Consider the following 18,441-nt stretch of genomic DNA (forward strand, 5'->3'; position numbering starts at 1 on the left):
TAAGGAAAAGAATCAGCTATGTAAAATGAACAACAAAGCAAAAAAAATTGTATACATGTGGAAAGCAAGTGGGATATAATTAGTTAACTGTATGATATATTCTGCTTGCCAGTGATAGAGTAATAGGTTACATAGTACTGTAATAGCAAATGACAGTAAGAAAACTGGTATAAATCAAGTAGAAGTGTAATATAAGTTTTCAAACATTTCAGAAGCTATTTAGAGAAAGTAACTTCTGTATGAGTATTAGTTACATTTCAACATTCTTTGTGTAAGTGTATCTGTAAGCTAATCGTGAAGGTGTTTTGCTTTATTATGCTAAGCTAGAAGCTATGCCTATGAATTTGTATGGGACATTAGATTAAGCTTTCTAAGTCAGAGTTTTAAAGATCCGAAATTCTATAATAGCTAATGGATGACCTGGTATCATCTTCAACTAGGCTCTCCAGGCCTGGCCACTGATAGAAAAGAGGACATGTTGGCATGGTCATGCAGGAGGAGGACTCCACACAGACCCAAAAGAAGGGGTAAGAGCAAATAGCAAATAATTGGAGATTCTTATACACGATCGTACTTGCATAGAACACACACACACAAGCATTCAAGATTATTGTCTTCCAGAATATTTTGATTGACTCATATAACTACAGGTTTTCTAATACAAAACCTTATGAATTGACCATGGTTATATGGATGAGATTCTCTTGGGCTTAAAACAAACAAAAAATTTCATGATTTTCTAAAAAAGAAAAAAGTTATCAACCTAAACATTTTAGTTCTTTATTTAAAATAGCATTGGTTGAGGTTATTTTTTATATAATCCAGCCTTATAAATAAATAGGTAAATTAGATTTAGCACTTACAAGCAGTTTGTGTGTGTGTGTGTGTTTTGAGGTTAACATTTCCCCTTCTAGGGTGCCTGGGTGGCTCAGTCAGTTAAGCGGTTGCCTTCGGCTCAGGTCATGATACCGGGATCCTGGGATCGAGCCCCACGTCTGGCTCCCTGCTCAGTGGGGAGCCTGCTTCTCCCTCTCCCTCTGCCTGCAGCTCTGCCTGCTTGTGCTTTCTCTCTCTCTGTCAAATAAATAAATAAAATCTTTAAAAAAAAAATTTCCCCTTCTATACACTTAGTTGAGAAGGATCCTAGAATGTCCCGCAGCTTCCTGATAAATCCTTCATTTACCTAATCCATTTATTTAATTACCCATATTCTTTTTAAAAAATTTTTATTTTAATTCCAGTTAGTTAACAGTGTTATATAAGTTTCAGGTGTACAGTATAGTGATTCAACACTTCCCTACATCACCCTGTGCTCATCATAAGTGCACTCCTTAATCCCCATCACCTATTTAACGCATCCCCCAGCCCCTGTCCTCTGGTAACCATCAGTTTGTTCTATATAATTAAGAGTCTGTTTCTTGCTTTGTGTGTGTGTCTCTCTCTCTTATTTTTTTACCTTTCCTTGTTTGTTTTTTAAATTCCATACGATTGGAATCATGTGGGTATTTGTCTTTCTCTGACTGACTTATTTCACTTAGGATTATACTCTCTAGCTCTATCCATGTCGTTGCAAATGGCAAGATTTCATTTTTATGACTGAATATTCCATTATATATACGCGCACGCACGCATGCGCGCACACACACCCACACACACACACACACACACCATATCATCTTTATTCATCAGTTGATGGACACTTGGGCTGCTTCCATATCTTGGCTATTGTAAATAATACTGTTATAAGCATAGGGGTGCATATATCCCTTTGAATTAGTGTTCTTGTATTCCTTGTGTAAATAGCCAGTTGTGAGATTGCCAGATGGTAAAGTAGTTCTATTTTTAACTTTTTGAGGAACCTCCATACTGTTTTCCACAGTGGGCTGCACCACTTGTGTGTTCTTAACACTACTAATAAAAATTAATAATGCTGCTCAGAAGGTATTTAAATCATCTGTTTACCCAATCCCTGTAGTAAAAGGGATTGTGAAAAAAGAGTGACAGTTTCAGTATTTGGAAGCTCTTGTTTTTAAAATAGATAAATTAAGAAATTATTTGTTTTAATTATAAAATTAATGTCTTCTATTAAGAATCTTCAGATTTTTGAAGAATTTTGGTGCTATACTCCTGCATTTAAACTTTTTTATTGTGCTGCTTTTGAAGAATTATCTATTAGTAAATTTAGTTCATTCTGTGCTCATTATAACACGAGTAATGAAGAACTTAAAATAAGGACGACTTTCCAGACTTTGCTTGACGTACTTTTTTTTTATGTTAGCAACAGATCCTCATTGGATATAGTCAGAAGCTAGTAGTATTAAAAGAGAGATTAGCACTTACTAGCGCAATCAGAGAGCTTTGGTACAAATCTTGATATAATCAAAAGGAGTGGAACAGCAACTTGGAGTATTAAAAAATTGGAGGTCTGGGGAGATAATGGAATAATGAATCTCCAGGCTTGTTAAGATGAGTGGACACTTAGACCAATGGATAAGAATACCAGGATGAAGTGGAGAGGCTGTTTTCTAGCTCTGATTTTATTCATCATCAAGCAGCCTTATGATCTTTATTTGATTTTTCCAGTTGACTTCCTTTTGGGATAGGGGATTAACTGATTGGCCAATGTGAATATCAGTCAGCTTGTTATTTTTTATTATATATTATTAAATCAACTTATGGGTACAGATGCATCTCATATGTACCATAAGCTAGTTTTAGGGCCTTTTTACTGCTAGATAAACTCTTCATTTGTGGTATTAGACCAACAGAGAATAGAAAACAAACCTTAAGGTATAGAGAAAGTAACAATAATAGTAAAGCTTTTCCTGACAATATATCTTTCATCTCCCATCCATAAACTTTCTATATACTTACATCCCCAATAATATCAGTTACCCTCCATTTTTCCATTAGACATCTGTTCACCTTTCTTGTCCTTTGACCTAGCTTTTATCAAACCACTGTTATTTCTAATAATATTGAAGTAGTGGTTGAATTTATTCCTTTAATTGCAGTTAGTTATCTTTAGCATGGATTGAAACAACAGTTCTCTTCTCTGGACAGTTTCCACTGTCCACTTTGGGCACTTCCAAATTATCTGCTGCTAAATTGGTTCTTTAGGGAAAAAACATTCAGTCTGTCATGCACATTTATACAAAACAAATTGCATCCAAAGTTTTTAGTATATATTTTATTTTTCCTCATCACAGATTTTGCCCCCAAGTAGTTTCTTTATTAACTAGTCCCTTGATCTAGGATTAGAAAATTTCTTGCTATTAGAATTCAGGAATGTCTTTTTTTTTTTTTTTACAGTAATCTCTACACCCAATATGGGGCTCAAACTCATGACCCCAAGATCAAGAGTCACATGCTCTACTGACTGAGCCAGCCAAGTGCCCCTCAATTCAGGAATGTCTTTAAAACCAGAATTCTTAGATACATTCCGTATCAGTTAAAGAAAAGGTAATTCTATTACCTTTATCAAATGATCATTTTCTGGGGTGCCTGGGTGGCTCAGTCGGTTAAGCATCTGCCTTCAGCTCAGATCATGATCCCAGGGTCCTGGGATCAAGCCCCACATCAGACTCCCTGCTCGGCTGGGAGCCTGCTTCTCCCTCTCCCTCTGCCCCCTACCCCCCGGCTTGTGATCTCTCTCTCTGTGTCAAATAAATAAATAAAATCTTTTAAAAAATGATCATTTTCTTTTTTCTTACTCTTTTATTTTCTTATCAAAATCCAGTGAGCTGCACACCCTTGGAAGCAGTGGACTCTTGGTGGAAAAAATTGTTCTTGCTTCAGTGCTTGACAACCTTTTCTGCTGAAAGAGACGAAGCTACTGACCTGAGAAGCAAAACACATATTTAGCTTATTAATATGCAGTTTTCTTCAATATCTTAAAATTCTACCAAGTGAGCTGCTCCAGATGTGTTTTGATTTTTTTATTGTCCTTTTTGTGCCCTATCCTCATAGTTATTAGTTATAGGTATTCACTTATAGCACTTATGGCTATGCAAGACTACATCTCTCCCTCAGGTCATACTGTTGAATTCAGTACTGCTGCATATAAACGGTGCAGTTTGTGGCTTTCCACTTATACCCTATTGGGTCAGATGCTTCCAGTTTTATTTATGCATTTGTTTTTGGCCCACCGTGCTATGTTCGTGCTGTTTCAGCTCCCTGTATATAAATAGATATTCCTTTCATTATTTCTTTTTACCTGCCCTGCCTCATAAGGCTTATGAAACTATATATTAATACCAAATAAGTAAATATTTAAAAACCTGTTAGAAGTTAAGATGACTTAATAAATCAAGTAATAGGTGTACCTCCTAAATATAATAAATAACAATTTGTACTCATGTGTTTAAGAATAGTTAATTTATTAATTGAATAAATATTTAGTGAGCATTATTTCTGGTATCAGATTTCTTTTTGTGGCATCTGCTTTTTTTTCTGTTAGCCCACCTTATTTTCAGTCACTTTCATCTCCTCTTTGACAGCTCTCTGATGTTCCCAAGTCTTTTCTTCCAAACTCTTTTCTAGGATAAAAAGATATAATTTGCTACCATACAGAGGGATAGGGAGCCTATTTGAATTCTCTCTTGTATGACCTTTGTGTTTTCTTTCTGAATCCAATTGATTTCCTTTATTATGGCAAGCTAATTCTAGTATGTATTTGAGACCTTTGTAAAAACTTTTATTCCTCATACTAACATAGTACTAGTTTTAATGGGGCTTAAAATGTCAGTTCCACATTTTAAATTTGAAGCTATTTAGCTATAGCAAGAAGGCCTCATTGTATTTCTTGTTAGCAAAGAGGAAAGTAGATTCACTTCTACTTTTATAGGCCTTTTAATGGTATTTCTATAGCATTCGAATTTAGGGAGCTTTTGTTCTCATATGTCATCACAGTTATGTTTTTAAAATAACTTCTAAATTTTACTTATTGTGAAAATGATAAACAGAAAAGTGAAGGAATTTTATGTTTCCTGTTTACATGTAAGTGAGGCTTAAATAAAAATTATGATATCAACCGTTGGTTGCTTCAGGAATTTTGACCCCCCGAGAAAGAACTTCCTTTCCTTAAATCATTGGGTTTTTTTTTCCTATACTGTAATTACTCCTTACACAGTATGTTTTCAAATAAGCCAATTTCTTATCCTCCTTGACCATTTCCTATATTTTCCACCCTTTCTTTAAGAATATGATCTTAAAGGGGTATGTATGCTATTTGTGTTGCTTAGTTTGAAATGAAAAGTAAGTTGAGGGCTCTTGGGTGGCTCAGTTGGTTAAGTGACTGCTTTCGGCTCAGGTCATGATCCTGGAGTCCCGGGATCAAGTCCCACATCGGGCTCCCTGTTCAGCGGGGTGTCTGCTTCTTCCTCTGACCCTCCCCCCTCTCATGCTCTCTCTCTCTCTCTCTCATTCTCTCTCTCAAATAAAATCTTTAAAAAACAAACAAACAAACAAAAAAGAAAAGTAAGTTGAAATGAAGGTGATTTTGAATTCAGTCTCCAGCTTGTGGCTTTAGTATTGTCTTTCAGGATTACCATTGTGTGTCCAGTGTATGAATTATGGGTATCCACAGTATGATGATTCTGGTGATTTTGAAAGATGGTGTATGGTCTTTCAGAATCTGTATTGAGACCTCCAGTGTTATTTTACTCTTGTGCAGCAGGAATGAGTTAGTTTGAAATTCTTTAAAAGTGTGCCTCAGCCTCTGATATGCCTTTTTGATTTGGCCTCCACTTAAAAAAAGACATTTTTCAAACTTTATAGTGTATCTAAAGTATAACTGAAGTCATATACTTTATAGCTGAATGGACTCATAATGCATGATTACACAACTTCAGAACCCATTTTGTTAAATGAAATGGTGACATTTTATGCAATATTAAGCCAACTAGAATAATTTTCTTGCTCTTAGCCATAACTTCTCTGTGTCCTTATTGAAAAATTTTGGGGTGTGTTGTAGAAGGTTTTGACAGGAGAGAATGTTTAGAAAGATATGCAGAAACAGGGCCTTTTTGTCATTATTCCATCAAGAAAAAATAAGATAAAACTTGTGAAATGGGAAAGTGGTTGAAATGCCTCAGTTTGTGTTATAATGCATTAAATTATATTTATTTAGTAATAGTTTGATTGAAAAAAAGGTGAATTTTAAAATTATAGCCTTATTCCCATTTTTAAAAATACCTTACTGGTTATGAGAGCATATATATGTGTGTAAAAAATAAAACATTAACAACTGTACTTTCAGCATTTCATGTTTTTGCCAACTTATATCTTTAAAGCAGCCAGAAATGTAGTCCTGTATTTAGTACAATACGGACAGTTTTATTGCTGTTGCTCTTTACTCAGTAAACTGAGACTTAAACTAGAAAAATAGTTTGCTGAGCTTTGGGGGCAATAACCATAATATAAAACTGCCCTGTATAACATAATGTGTTGTCCTGGGTTTCTTATATGTTGACAGTTTTCCTCCATTCCTTGCTACGTAAATCTACTTGAAATTGTGTAACTTTCCTCCCTCAAAGTGAACTAAATTTTTTCTTATATATGAACTACAGAGAATATAAGCAAGCAAAAAGAATGTAAAAAATTATCAATGATTCCATCTACTCACAGCTATTTATTTTAACACTTTTGGGGGTATTGCTTTCAGGCCCATTTGTTTGCATGTGTAAACTCATACACACATCACTTTTTTTAACATGAAAAATAAGTTTTGTACTCTGCTTTTTTCACTTTACATGTTTCTGTGTCACTACATATATTTCTGAACAGCTACACTTTGTTATATACATTCACTGTAAGTTGTTTGTACAGTTCCCCATTATTGATCATTTAGGCTGTTTCCAAATTTTTCCTGTTAAAACAGCATGAGAATAAACGTCCTATAGCTAAATATTTTGTTCCTTTATTCAGTAGATACTTGTTGAGTACCTACTGTATGTTAGCCACTATATTGGTATTGGGTTACAATAGCACAAAACACCAAGTTACTACTCACATAGAATTAAATTCTAACAGGAGAGCAGATGTTAATCAAATAATCACACTTCTGTATATGTAGTTTATAATTGAAATGGATGCTCTGGAAGAAGGAATACGCTCTGTGAAAGAATACAGACAAGGATCCTGACTGCGGTTAGGGAAGACCTCACTGAAGAACTGCTGCTTGAGCTAGCAGTTCACTCATTGGAGAGGTTGGAGAGTGGGTTGGTGTTGCACAGAAGGAGATTATTCCAGACAGAATGAATGGTATTATGCAAATGCCCTGTGGCAGGAGGGTTTATAGCATATTTGAGGAACTAAAAGAAAAGAAAGCTAGTATGGCATGAACACTGAAAGCAGTGGTATAAGACATCGCTAGAGATGTAGTCAGGGGCCAAGCCAAGCAGAGCCTCACAAGCAATGTTACAGACTTTGATCTTCATCTTAAGAGTGGTAGGATGCACCTGAGGGGTTTTAAGCTATGAGTAATATATGATTGCAGGGTATACTAATTGAACAGGGAGCAGAGTGGACACAGAGAAATCATTTAGGAGGATGTTGCAAGTAGTTGAGGTGAGAGGTTACGATAGCTTGGATTAGGTTGGTAGTAAAAAATAGAAGTAGACAGATTCAGGAAATTTTTATGAAGTAAAATTGATTCAGCTTGGCTCATATTCTTAAGTATTTTGTAAAGCATAAGTTTCCAGAAACGGAATTCTTGACACAAAGGGCAAATAATTTTAAAAGCTGATGGTAGATATCAAAATGCTTTCTGGATAGATTGTTTCAGTTTACTCTCCCATTAATAGTGTGTTAGAGCGCCCATTTCAATACAACTTCACCATCAATGAGCATTAACTTTGGGTTTTTTTTAAATATTCCAGAAAGTGAGTAGATACTTCAGTTTTTTAAATGGAGATTATTTTGCCAGCTATAATAACATAGTAGTTTTGGAATATATATGTATTGATCTTATTTTGGCTTTACAAAGTATGGTTTTGATTCTTAATATTCTGCCTCTAAAAGCTGAAACTAAAACAAAAAGATTTCATGGGAGTGTTGCCTCAGGAACTTGACAGAAAGAAAAATGGAAGATGATTTAGGTCAGATGAAACATGACTGGAAAATTGTATTTTTGTTGAAATATTTAATAATCCAACCTCTGTTCTGTATAATTAATATCAAGACTCCTACTTTCCTAAACATTGCATTACAACTCTACTTTATCATGAGTTTTGACTGAAGGCTCCAAACTATTTTAAATAAACATATTGATAAAGAGCCCAAAAGTATATAAAGATTTTGACCACAAAGATGGAAATATTGAAATGTTGATTAAAGTTTGTGTAATGTACTGATAGCTTAATAGATGAGAAATAAATGTACAGTACATGTCCTCTTGCCCCCACTGAATAACTTTTTGGCAATATGAGGATGGCTGTAGCTGGAAGTAAAAAATTAAGTAGCTTTTTTTTTCCATTCAAGTTATATTCATTTATTTTTTTATTAATATATAATGTATAATGTATTATTTGTTTCAGGGGTACAGGTCTGTGATTCATCAGTCTTACACAATTCACAGCGCTCACCATAGCACATACCCTCCCCAGTGTCCATCACGCAGCCACCCCATCGCTCCCACCCGCCTCCACTCCAGCAGCCCTCAGTTTGTTTCCTGAGATTAAGAGTCTCTTACGGTTTGTCTCCCTCTCTGGTTTCATCTTGTTTCATTTTTCCCTCCCTTCCCCTATGATCCTCTGCTTTGTTTCTCAAATTCCACATATCAATGAGATCATATGATAATTGTCTTTCTCTGACTTATTTCGCTTAGCATAATACCCTCTAGTTCCATCCAGTCATTGCAAATGGCAAGATTTCATTTTTTTTAAGATTTTATTTATTTGACACACAGAGAGAGAGAGAGCACAAGCAGGGGGAGTGGCAGGCAGAGGGAGAGGGAGAAGCAGGCCTCCCGCTGAGCAAGGAGCCCGACGCAGGGCTCGATCCCAGGACCCTGGGATCATGACCTGAGCCAAAGGCAGACGCTTAACCAACTGAGCCACCCAGGAGCCCCCAAGATTTCATTTTTTGATGGCTGCATAATATTCCATTGTATATATACACCACATCTTCTTTATCCATTCATAAGTAGCTTTTTAAAAGAAATTTGTATAGTTTCTTTTTCTCCAGGATAGTTTGAGCTTGAAAGATACTGACCTTAAATTCAGAATAAAAGTTATGTTTGCAAATATCTTCTCCCCTATCGTTTTGGCTTTTTGATAGTTTTCTTCACTGTGCAAAAGCTTTTTATTTTGGTGTAGTCCCAATAGTGTAATTTTGCTTTTGTTTCCCTGCCAGAAGAGACATCTAGGGAAACGTTTCTGCAGCTAGTGTCAAAGAAATTACTGCCGATGTTTTCTTGTAGGAATTTTATGGTTTCCTGTCTCACATTTAGGTCTTTCATCCATTTTGAATTTATTTTTGTGTATGGTGGTAAGAAAGTGGTCCAGTTTCGTTCTTTCGCATGTAGCTGTCTAGTTTTCCCAGCACCGTTTTTTGAAGAGACTGTTTTCTTCCCATTGTATATTCTTGCCTCCTTTGTCATAGATTAATTCACCATAAAAGTGTGGGTTTATTTCTGGACACTCTATTCTGTTCCATTGATCTATGTGTCTATTTTTGTGCCAGTACCATACTGTTTTAATTACTACAGCTTTGTAGTATATCTTGAAATCTGGGACTATGATACCTCCACTTTAGGTCTTTTTGTTAGTTTTAATTTTAATTCCAGTTAACATATAGTGTAATATTAGTTCCAAGTTATAATACGGTGATTCAGCAATTCCACATATCACCCAGTGCTCATCATGACAAGTACTCTCCGTAATTGTCATCCGTCCCCCCACTCCCTTCCCCTCTGGTAACCATTAGTTTGTTTTCTCTAATTAAGAGTCTGTTTCTCTCTCTCTTTTTTTTTTTCTTTTCTCACATTTGTTTCTTAAATTCCACATGAGTAAAATCATATGGTATTTGTCTCTCCCTGACTGACTTAACTTTCATTATACCCTCTAGCTCCATCCATGTCATTACAGATGGCAAGATTTCATTCTTTTTATGGCTGAGTAATATTCCATTGTATATATCATACTACTACTTCTTTATTAATCAGTGGACAATTGGGCTGCTTCCATAATTTGGCTATTATAAATAATGCTGCTATAAACATAGGGGTGCATGTATCTCTTTGAATTAGTGTTTTTGTATTCTTTGGGCAAATACCCAGTAGTGTGATTGCTGGATCATAGGGTTGTTCTTCCTTTTTCAAGATTGCTTTGGCTATTCAGGGTCTTTTGTGTTTCCATACAAATTTTAGTATTATTTTTTCTAGTTCTGTGAAAAATGTTGTTGGTATTTTGATAGGGATTGCATTAACACTGTATGTTAATTATACTTGAATTAAAAAAGTTATGTTTGAAATGTTTGCAAATTTTTCTCAAATATGTACATAATTCTACATTATTGAAATGCAGTTATATTTGAAATGACATGTTACTTACTGCTTTGTTTTCTCTCTTTCAACAGTTAAAAGATGTTGATACTCGGAAAATCATAAAAGCAATGCTTTCTTATGTGTGGCCCAAAGACAGGCCAGATCTACGAGCTAGGGTTGCCATTTCCTTGGGATTTTTGGGTGGCGCAAAGGTAAGAATGGGAGAAATTATACATTGTTTGTTGCTGTAACTAAGAAATAGTATGGCATTTTCTAATAATGAAACTTGAGCTGATAAAAAAGCTACTTTGGGGTAGCACTGTTAACTTTTAGGACCCTCATTTACATAACTTATTTTATGCAGTCAGAAATTATATGGTAATGCCCAGTTTATCTGTGGATCAGATTTAAGGGCCTCAACTTAATGGAATTCACTCCTGAAACCAGTGTAAGATAAAGGATCATTAGTTGTGACAAAGCATTAGGAACTTTATAAAAGAATCTCCTCAGAGCCCTGTTGGCTCTTTCTTAATACATAGTTCTGGTAAGCTTGGTTTTCAGCTCCTAGTAAACTGAAAAGAGGATGAAAACACATTTAGACACACTGATAGCCATAAGTGGTAAACAACAAGGTGAAGGGAAAAAAACAGGAAAACTTAAAAAAAAATACACCCACAAAAGCTGGGCATTTTTGTACCACTCAGTATAGGGGTCCTCTATATCTTAGCAGCTTCTTCAGTTTATCTCTGTAATGTATGTAGCGCATTTTAATAAGGCAGTTATAATGACTCTGAACTTTGAAGGAAAAAACCTTATTTTCAATTTACTCAGATTTTAAAGTCAGTGAAGTATATATCTTTAGGTACAATATGTATTATGGTACATATGTAGTCTTTGGAGTCAGAATTCCTGGGCTCTGGCACTTACTAACGTAACATTGGGCAAATTGCTTAGTCTTCATGCCTCAGTTTCCCAAGTTGTAAAATAAGGTAAAATACTGTTTTTATAAGGATTAAATAAATTAACATACAAAAGACTTGAAACAGTGTTTGGCACGTAGTAAAACATGTGTTAAAATAAAAATAAATTAATTTAGATTTCCATCAAAAATATGGTTAAAAAGTCTGCTGAAAAGTATAAATGAGGTTTGACTGCCACTCTTATGTGTAAGGGTTAATACATTGTTTTAGAGCCCAGGTCATATCACTTATTTCTTCTCTATGTCAGGTATGTTGCCTTTTATTTACTTATTCTTTTCCTTACTCTAAAAATGTGTATTGAGAACTTGTCATACAAAGGATTGTTCTTGGCCCTGCAGAGTATTCAAACATAAATAAAGCATATTTCTTCTCTCAAATCATACAGGATAAGACAAGTTACATTTTATTGCTATACTGCAAAGTAAGTCATAAATAATTTAAAAGAAGTACCATTCACATATTGGGTGATTTCATAGGAAAAAACCACCAAGATGGGGAGTCTGGAAAGGTTTCACAGAGGAGGTGATGTCTGAGATAGTCTTGGATTGAGGTAGGATTGTTATAGGTATAGGAGTAACATGGACAGGATGAGAGAGGGCATATAGTGTGTGTGGAGTAGTAAATAGTCCAGCTTTGCTCTAGTGAGGGGATAGTGTTTCAGAGAAACTAGAAGTAACCTTGGAAAGATAGATGGAGCTCCTAATGTGAAATACCTTAACTGTGAAACAAAAATTTAATTATGTTGGAACTAGGAATATATATTTTGAGTAGAAGAATAATAATGTTAGAGCTATACTTTAGGAAATTAATCTGATCCTGTTGTATAAGATGGATTAGGGTGGTAAGAGAACTAAAGTAGGGATACTATTGATTTTCATTTCATGTATTCATTCAGCAAATATTTACTGGCCAGTTATGAGGCTGATGTAATAATCTAAATGAAAAGTAATAACACTTTGTACTGGAGTAGTGGTAGAAATGGTAATATGGAGGGAGAAGATGCCAGAGATATTGTGAGGTAAGGGAAGTAGAATCAACAAGACTTAGCAATGGATCAGATATTAGAAGTAAAAGAGAAATAGGTTTCAAAGTTGATGCCAAGGATTAGAGAAGAAAAATGCTTTTAACAGAAGTAGGTAGGAAGTTAGGAGGTCTTGTTTGGGAAGATGAAAATTTTGGTTTGGTGCAAGTTAAGTTTGAGATGCTAAAGGAACGTTGAGACAGAGATATTTAGCTGATAATATAAAATGCAAGACAAGTTCAGGAAGGAGCCCCAGGCTAGAGAGATTAAGAGGTAATAGTTGGGGGGGGGGTAGGTAAAACAATGCAGATTAGTTCACCAAGGAATAGAGCAGAAATAGAAGATGACTACAGACAGAACCTGTGATAAATGTGCTCCTATAGGGTAATAAACAGTACTGGAAACAGGAAAGGAGTGATTGGAGAGTAAAACTAGAATAATTCAGTCCGACTGTTCATTGTCTTTTCTTCTCTCTCATCTATTGTATTGGTTCTGTTGAATACTCTCCCAATGAACCAGACCCCTTCCCTGGGAGAAGACTAAATCAGGATACTAAACAACAGACCAAGAATCCATACTTTATTGTTTATTTAAGCTGAACAGAGAGGATAATATTATAAATCTAATTTTGGTAGCTAATGTTGAAATTCTTTGAACTCATATTTTTAGCACAGTACTGGTGGCAGAATTGTCTTTTACCTACAAATTACTTAAGGATAAAGATTATTCTGAGCTCTTGTGCAAGGCAGGATTAGCAAATTGGCCTTTATGCTTTATTAGCTGAATGAAAGTACTTGGCTGACAAGTTAAAGGCAGATTGTTTTCTGGACTTCCTCTTGAATTGAAGAGAACAGGTTAGAACATGACTAATTAGGTTAGTTGAAGGGAGGAGTGTTAAATAATGACATTTATATTAGATTTTATTTTTGGAGTGAATTTCAGTTGTTCAAAATACAGATTTCTGTTGCTTGGTGACAGGTCAATGTCAGGGTATAAAAAATAGGTCAAGGTAACTTTCTTAAGGACTGAAATATTTTTAGAAGGCTAATATTTGATTTTTCTCTCAGTAAATACTGAGCACTGATAGAATGGATAGTGCTGTACTAACCTCATATAAACTAATAAGTAAGCAGAAATTAATATAGAAAAATCAGTCCTCAGAAAGCATGTTTGATTCCTTTTGAGTTAGGAAAAGAAATAAATTACCTGATATTAGAATGATTGCATGCTTCTACTTTCAGAACATATAGAAAAACAGTTTACTTTTCACTAGACAGGAACTAGACCATAGAATAACTTTAGAAATATATAGTAGTAGCATATAACCATTCCTAACATCATTTTTCTAGCTTCTCTACTGTCCTCAGTTTAAAAGTGATTATTACTCTCCCAATCTTTAAAACCTGGTCATTGTTTAATTTTGGTAGTATTGCAGGTATGATTTATACTTGGTATGCAAAGATGGATTGTTATCCCTTTCATTCATTGGCTTCCTATTTTTTTTTCAACCTGATTACATGCTTTGGCATATAAGCACTTTGGACCAATCTATTCCCCTTTATACTCTGGTCTTCCTGACCTCCTCCATGTACTTGTGGGACTCTTAGGGCAGGTTCAGGAATCTTCTCAGCTATTACTATTAACGAATGCCACCCAGCATCTGAGCAGCGTGTGGTGGTTTCATAGCAAGGCCAGAAGCATCCCTGAGGGAGAAGGAGGACAGAAAAAGAGAAATATCAAGTGAGAAGAAGAAAAAGGGAGGAGAATTCCATGCTTAACATATGGGGCCACAGCATACCATTTGCTTACTTGTCTATTAATGCTCTTTTCATTCTGAAGGTCTTAAGGCTATCATTGTCTCCAGCAAAGATTTTTTAAGATAAACTGTATTATGTAAAGATGCCTTGCAGCCCAGAGAAGGCCAAGAAGGATGGATTGGTATTTCTTCTGAGTTGCAGAAATTCTATTTTTAATATGTTGGAGTCCTATATGAGATATGTTTTAGGGGTTCTGCTGCCAAGAGAGAGACAGAGATAGAGACAGACAGAGATAGAACACTATTTGCCTTCATTCCTTAAATCCCTACAAATCATATGCAGTGCCTTTTCTTACCATCCACACATATATCCTAGGAGTATCACATTATTATTAATCTGGGGATTTTGAGGTCTAAGGATTTTTTTTTTTAATTTAACCTTTCTGTTAGTATATCACATACAGCTGTGTCAGGATTTAAGGAAAAGATAAAACATATTTACTAAAATCATCTGTTTTCATAAAATAAGTGTTTATTTTAATGTTATAAAAAAGTTTACTCCGGGCGCCTGGGTGGCTCAGTCTTTAAGCGTCTGCCTTTGGCTCAGGTCATGATCCCAGGGTCCTGGGATCGAGTCCCGCATCGGGCTCCCTGCTCGGCGGGAAGCCTGCCTCTCCCTCTCCCATTCCCCCTGCTTGTGTTCCCTCTCTCGCTGTGTCTCTCTCTGTCAAATAAATAAATAAAATCTTTAAAAAAAAAGAAAGTTTACTCATATTCTCTAACCAGCACCATCTTTGGAACCACTTAGTTGACAGAGAACTTGCAAGCACAGAACATTAAAGTATCAAGTACAAAAAGATACCTCAATTAAAAACCTGCAAATGAAAATAAGCTTTATTTAAAATTATAATTTCAAGGGAGAGGGTATTTTCAAAAAATATAAATAATATCCCTTTTTTCAAGAATGCATCTATTTTAAGGAATAATATATGTATTATTATTAGTAAGGAATAATATATTTGTCTTAGTCCATTTACACTGCTATAAAAAACACCATAAACTAGATGGTTCATAGATGGCTGTCTTTTTGTTGTAACCTACATGGTGTAAAAGCTTAAGAAGGGTCTTTGGGGGCTTTTTTGTAAGGGCACTAATTCCATAAGGGCCTGATCACCTCTTAAAGGCCCCATTTCCGATATCATCACTCTGGGGGGTTAGGATTCAACATGTGAATTTGCCAGGGGGACATTCAGATCATAGAAATACGTATTGAGCAACATTTGTTGAGTGACTATTAGGTACAAGATACGGTTCTAGGCAGCTGGGAATGCAAAAATGAATAAAATGTGGGCCTTGCCTTCCCTCCTGGAGTTGCAGTGTACTGAAGGAGAAAAATACACAAATAATGATTATATATAAATATCCAAAGGGAGTCACAAATGAAGATATATGGGAGTTTCAGCAATTAGTCATTTAAGGGAAGGCTTCATGGAAGAGCTAGTTTTCTAGTTACTGTCTTGACATTTGCAACTTCAAAAGATTCATGCACTTTTTGCTTAACTTTGATTCTTAAAAAATTTTCTTAAAAACACTTTTTAAAATGAAACATTGCTACCTAAAGCCTTTAGTTGAGAAGTATGATTTATATCCTGGAGTATTTTTTTTAATTAAAAGACTTTATATTTTAGAGAAGTTTTAGGCTTACCGAAAAATTGAGCAGTAAGGACAGAGAATTCCTCTATATCCCCCCACCCCAAATCCCACTCAATTTCTTCTACTACTAACATCTTGCATTAATATGGTACAGTTGTTGTAACTGATGAACCAATTATTTAAAAATACATTATTCTTTTTTTTCTCATTAAACTTTTGTTTTAATGGGTCTCAAAATTCTGTGACAGATTTTTGGTCAAGTTGTTTCCATTAAAAAGTACTGATTTTAAAAACTATTTAAAACTGACACACACACACACACACACACACAAATGGTCCACAAAACATTTTCCTTTCCTTCTGAAGGTTTTATGATGCATTGTTGTCATTAACCAGTCTTTTACTTTTATAAACTTAAATTGCCATTTGACACAAACAGTTCTGAGACCATTCTTCCACCACTGATTAAGACTGGGGTGGCAGGTATTGGGGATAATATTCATTTAGCCTTTTGAGCTTTCTGGGCAGATTTGGTGACCTTGCCAGCTCTAGCTGCCTTCTTGTCCACTGCTTTGATGACACCCACAGCAACCATCTGTCTCATGTCATGAACAGCAAAACGGCCCAGAGGAGGAGAGTCAGAGAAGCTCTCAACACACATAGGCTTGCCAGGAACCATATCAACAATGGCAGCATCACCAGATTTCAAGAACTTGGGACCATCTTCCATAACTACTTGCTGGGATTTTGATTTGGACTGCATTGCATATATAGAGCAAGTTTAGGAACAACTGACATCTTGACAATATTGAGTCATTCCATCCATGAACATGGAATCTATTCATTTAGTTCCTTTTTGATTTCTTTCATCAGAGTATTGTAGTTTTCCTTATACAGATCTTGAACATGCTTTGTTAGATTTATACCTAATTATATCATTTTGGGTACTAATTTAACTGGTATTATTTTTTTTTATTTCAAATCATGTATTGTTCACTGGAGATATATAGGGAAGCAATTGACTTTTGTATATTAACTTTGTATCCTGCAACCTTGCTAGAGTTGCTTATTAGTTTCAGGAGGGTTTTTTGTTGTTGCTGTTGTTGTTGTTGTTGTTTTTGTCAGTTCTTTTGGATTTTCTACATAGATAATCGTATCATCTGCAAAAATGGTTTTATTTCTTCTTCCTATTATGTGTGCCTTCTATTTCCTTTTCTTATTGCATTAGCTACGACTTCCAGTACCATGTTGAACAAGAGCGATAAGAGAGGGCATCTTTGCTTTGTTCCCAAATTTAGGGATAAAGCATCTAGTTAGTTTCTCATCATTAAGTATATTGTTAGCTATAGGGTTTTTTGTAGGTGTCCTTAATCAAGTTGAAGAAGTTTCTTTCTATTCTATTCCTAGTTTGCTGAGAATTTTTATCATGAATAGGTGTTGGATTTTGTCTAGTGCCTTTTTTGCCTCTATTGATATCATGATATTTTTTCTTTAGCCTGTTGATGTGATGGATTACATTAATTGATTTTCCAATGTTGAACGAGCTATGCATACCTGGAATGAAGTCCCCTTGGTCATGTTTTATAATTATTTTTATACATTATTGGATTTGGTTTGCTGATATTTTGTGAGAATTTTTTATCTGTGATCATGAGAGATAGTGGTCCAGAGTTTTCCTTTCTTGTAATGTCTGCCTGGTTTTGGTATTAGGGTAGTGCTGGCCTCCTAGAATGAGTTCAGAAATTTTCCCTCTATCTCTGTTTTCTGGAAGGGATGGTATTTACAAATTGTCTGAGTATGTTGTATACTTTTATTTTCTCCTTGTTTTGCCTTGCAAATCATATCTCCGTTTAGTGCTCTTGTCCTTTATGTTCTTTTTCTCCTTCTGATCCTTTTGAAACTGGAGCGGTCTTTTACCTATTCACATATATTGGGCCCTTCTTGGCAGTACTAGTTACAGAGTCCTTAATTATCAGAGGCTGCTGTGAAGAGATTAATTATTGAGGAATTTAGGTATTAAAAAGGTCTGGAAGAATTGGATTCCTCAGATATAGACAATACTTTCATGACCAAGAAGGGAAAAGTCACTGTAAAATCTAGAATTTGAGACCCTCAACAAACTGATCATATGGACCAGTAAATTTGGCATCCTATAGATACAGCATACTTTTGGCTGTCCTTTATGGTGATTGTACTTTTTCTTTAATTCCATTATTTAATTAATGTCCCAAACTGTGCATTTCCAAGTTAAAATTAAACAAATTCAATTTCCTGATGATATACCAGTCTCTGAAAATTCAAGAATTTAGAAGATTATTTATATATGTGATTTAAACTTTTGATCTAGGAAAGAAAAATAATTGTGATAATAAGTCCTTTTATTTCTCTTGTACTTAATGGTAAATTAATGGGCACATTGCAGTTATAGGTGAAACAATTTCTGTCACATGATTATAATCCAGTAAAAAACAGTTTCTCAATTTTTAGAAAACAACAGGGGGATTAAACCCCATACCACGTCCATTTTGATTGAAATACATTAACA

At 35.1% G+C, this 18,441-nt stretch overlaps 1 protein-coding gene across 2 annotated transcripts in view; it reads left to right on the plus strand.

Moving 5' to 3' along the window:
* ABCB7 (ATP binding cassette subfamily B member 7) overlaps positions 1 to 18,441 on the plus strand; it is a 162,001-nt gene that overhangs the window by 92,470 nt on the left and 51,090 nt on the right. The window contains exons 3-4 of one of the 2 annotated variants that reach the window (XM_032387827.1): positions 441 to 527; positions 10,579 to 10,698. In XM_032387827.1, coding sequence (XP_032243718.1) covers positions 441 to 527; positions 10,579 to 10,698 — 207 coding nt within the window. The remainder of the gene's footprint in view (positions 1 to 440; positions 528 to 10,578; positions 10,699 to 18,441) is intronic. The other variant, XM_032387828.1, reaches the window with a different exon arrangement.

This window comes from Phoca vitulina, unplaced genomic scaffold (assembly GCF_004348235.1).
Source record: "Phoca vitulina isolate PV1807 unplaced genomic scaffold, GSC_HSeal_1.0 scaffold51, whole genome shotgun sequence".
Classification (NCBI taxonomy): domain Eukaryota; kingdom Metazoa; phylum Chordata; class Mammalia; order Carnivora; family Phocidae; genus Phoca; species Phoca vitulina.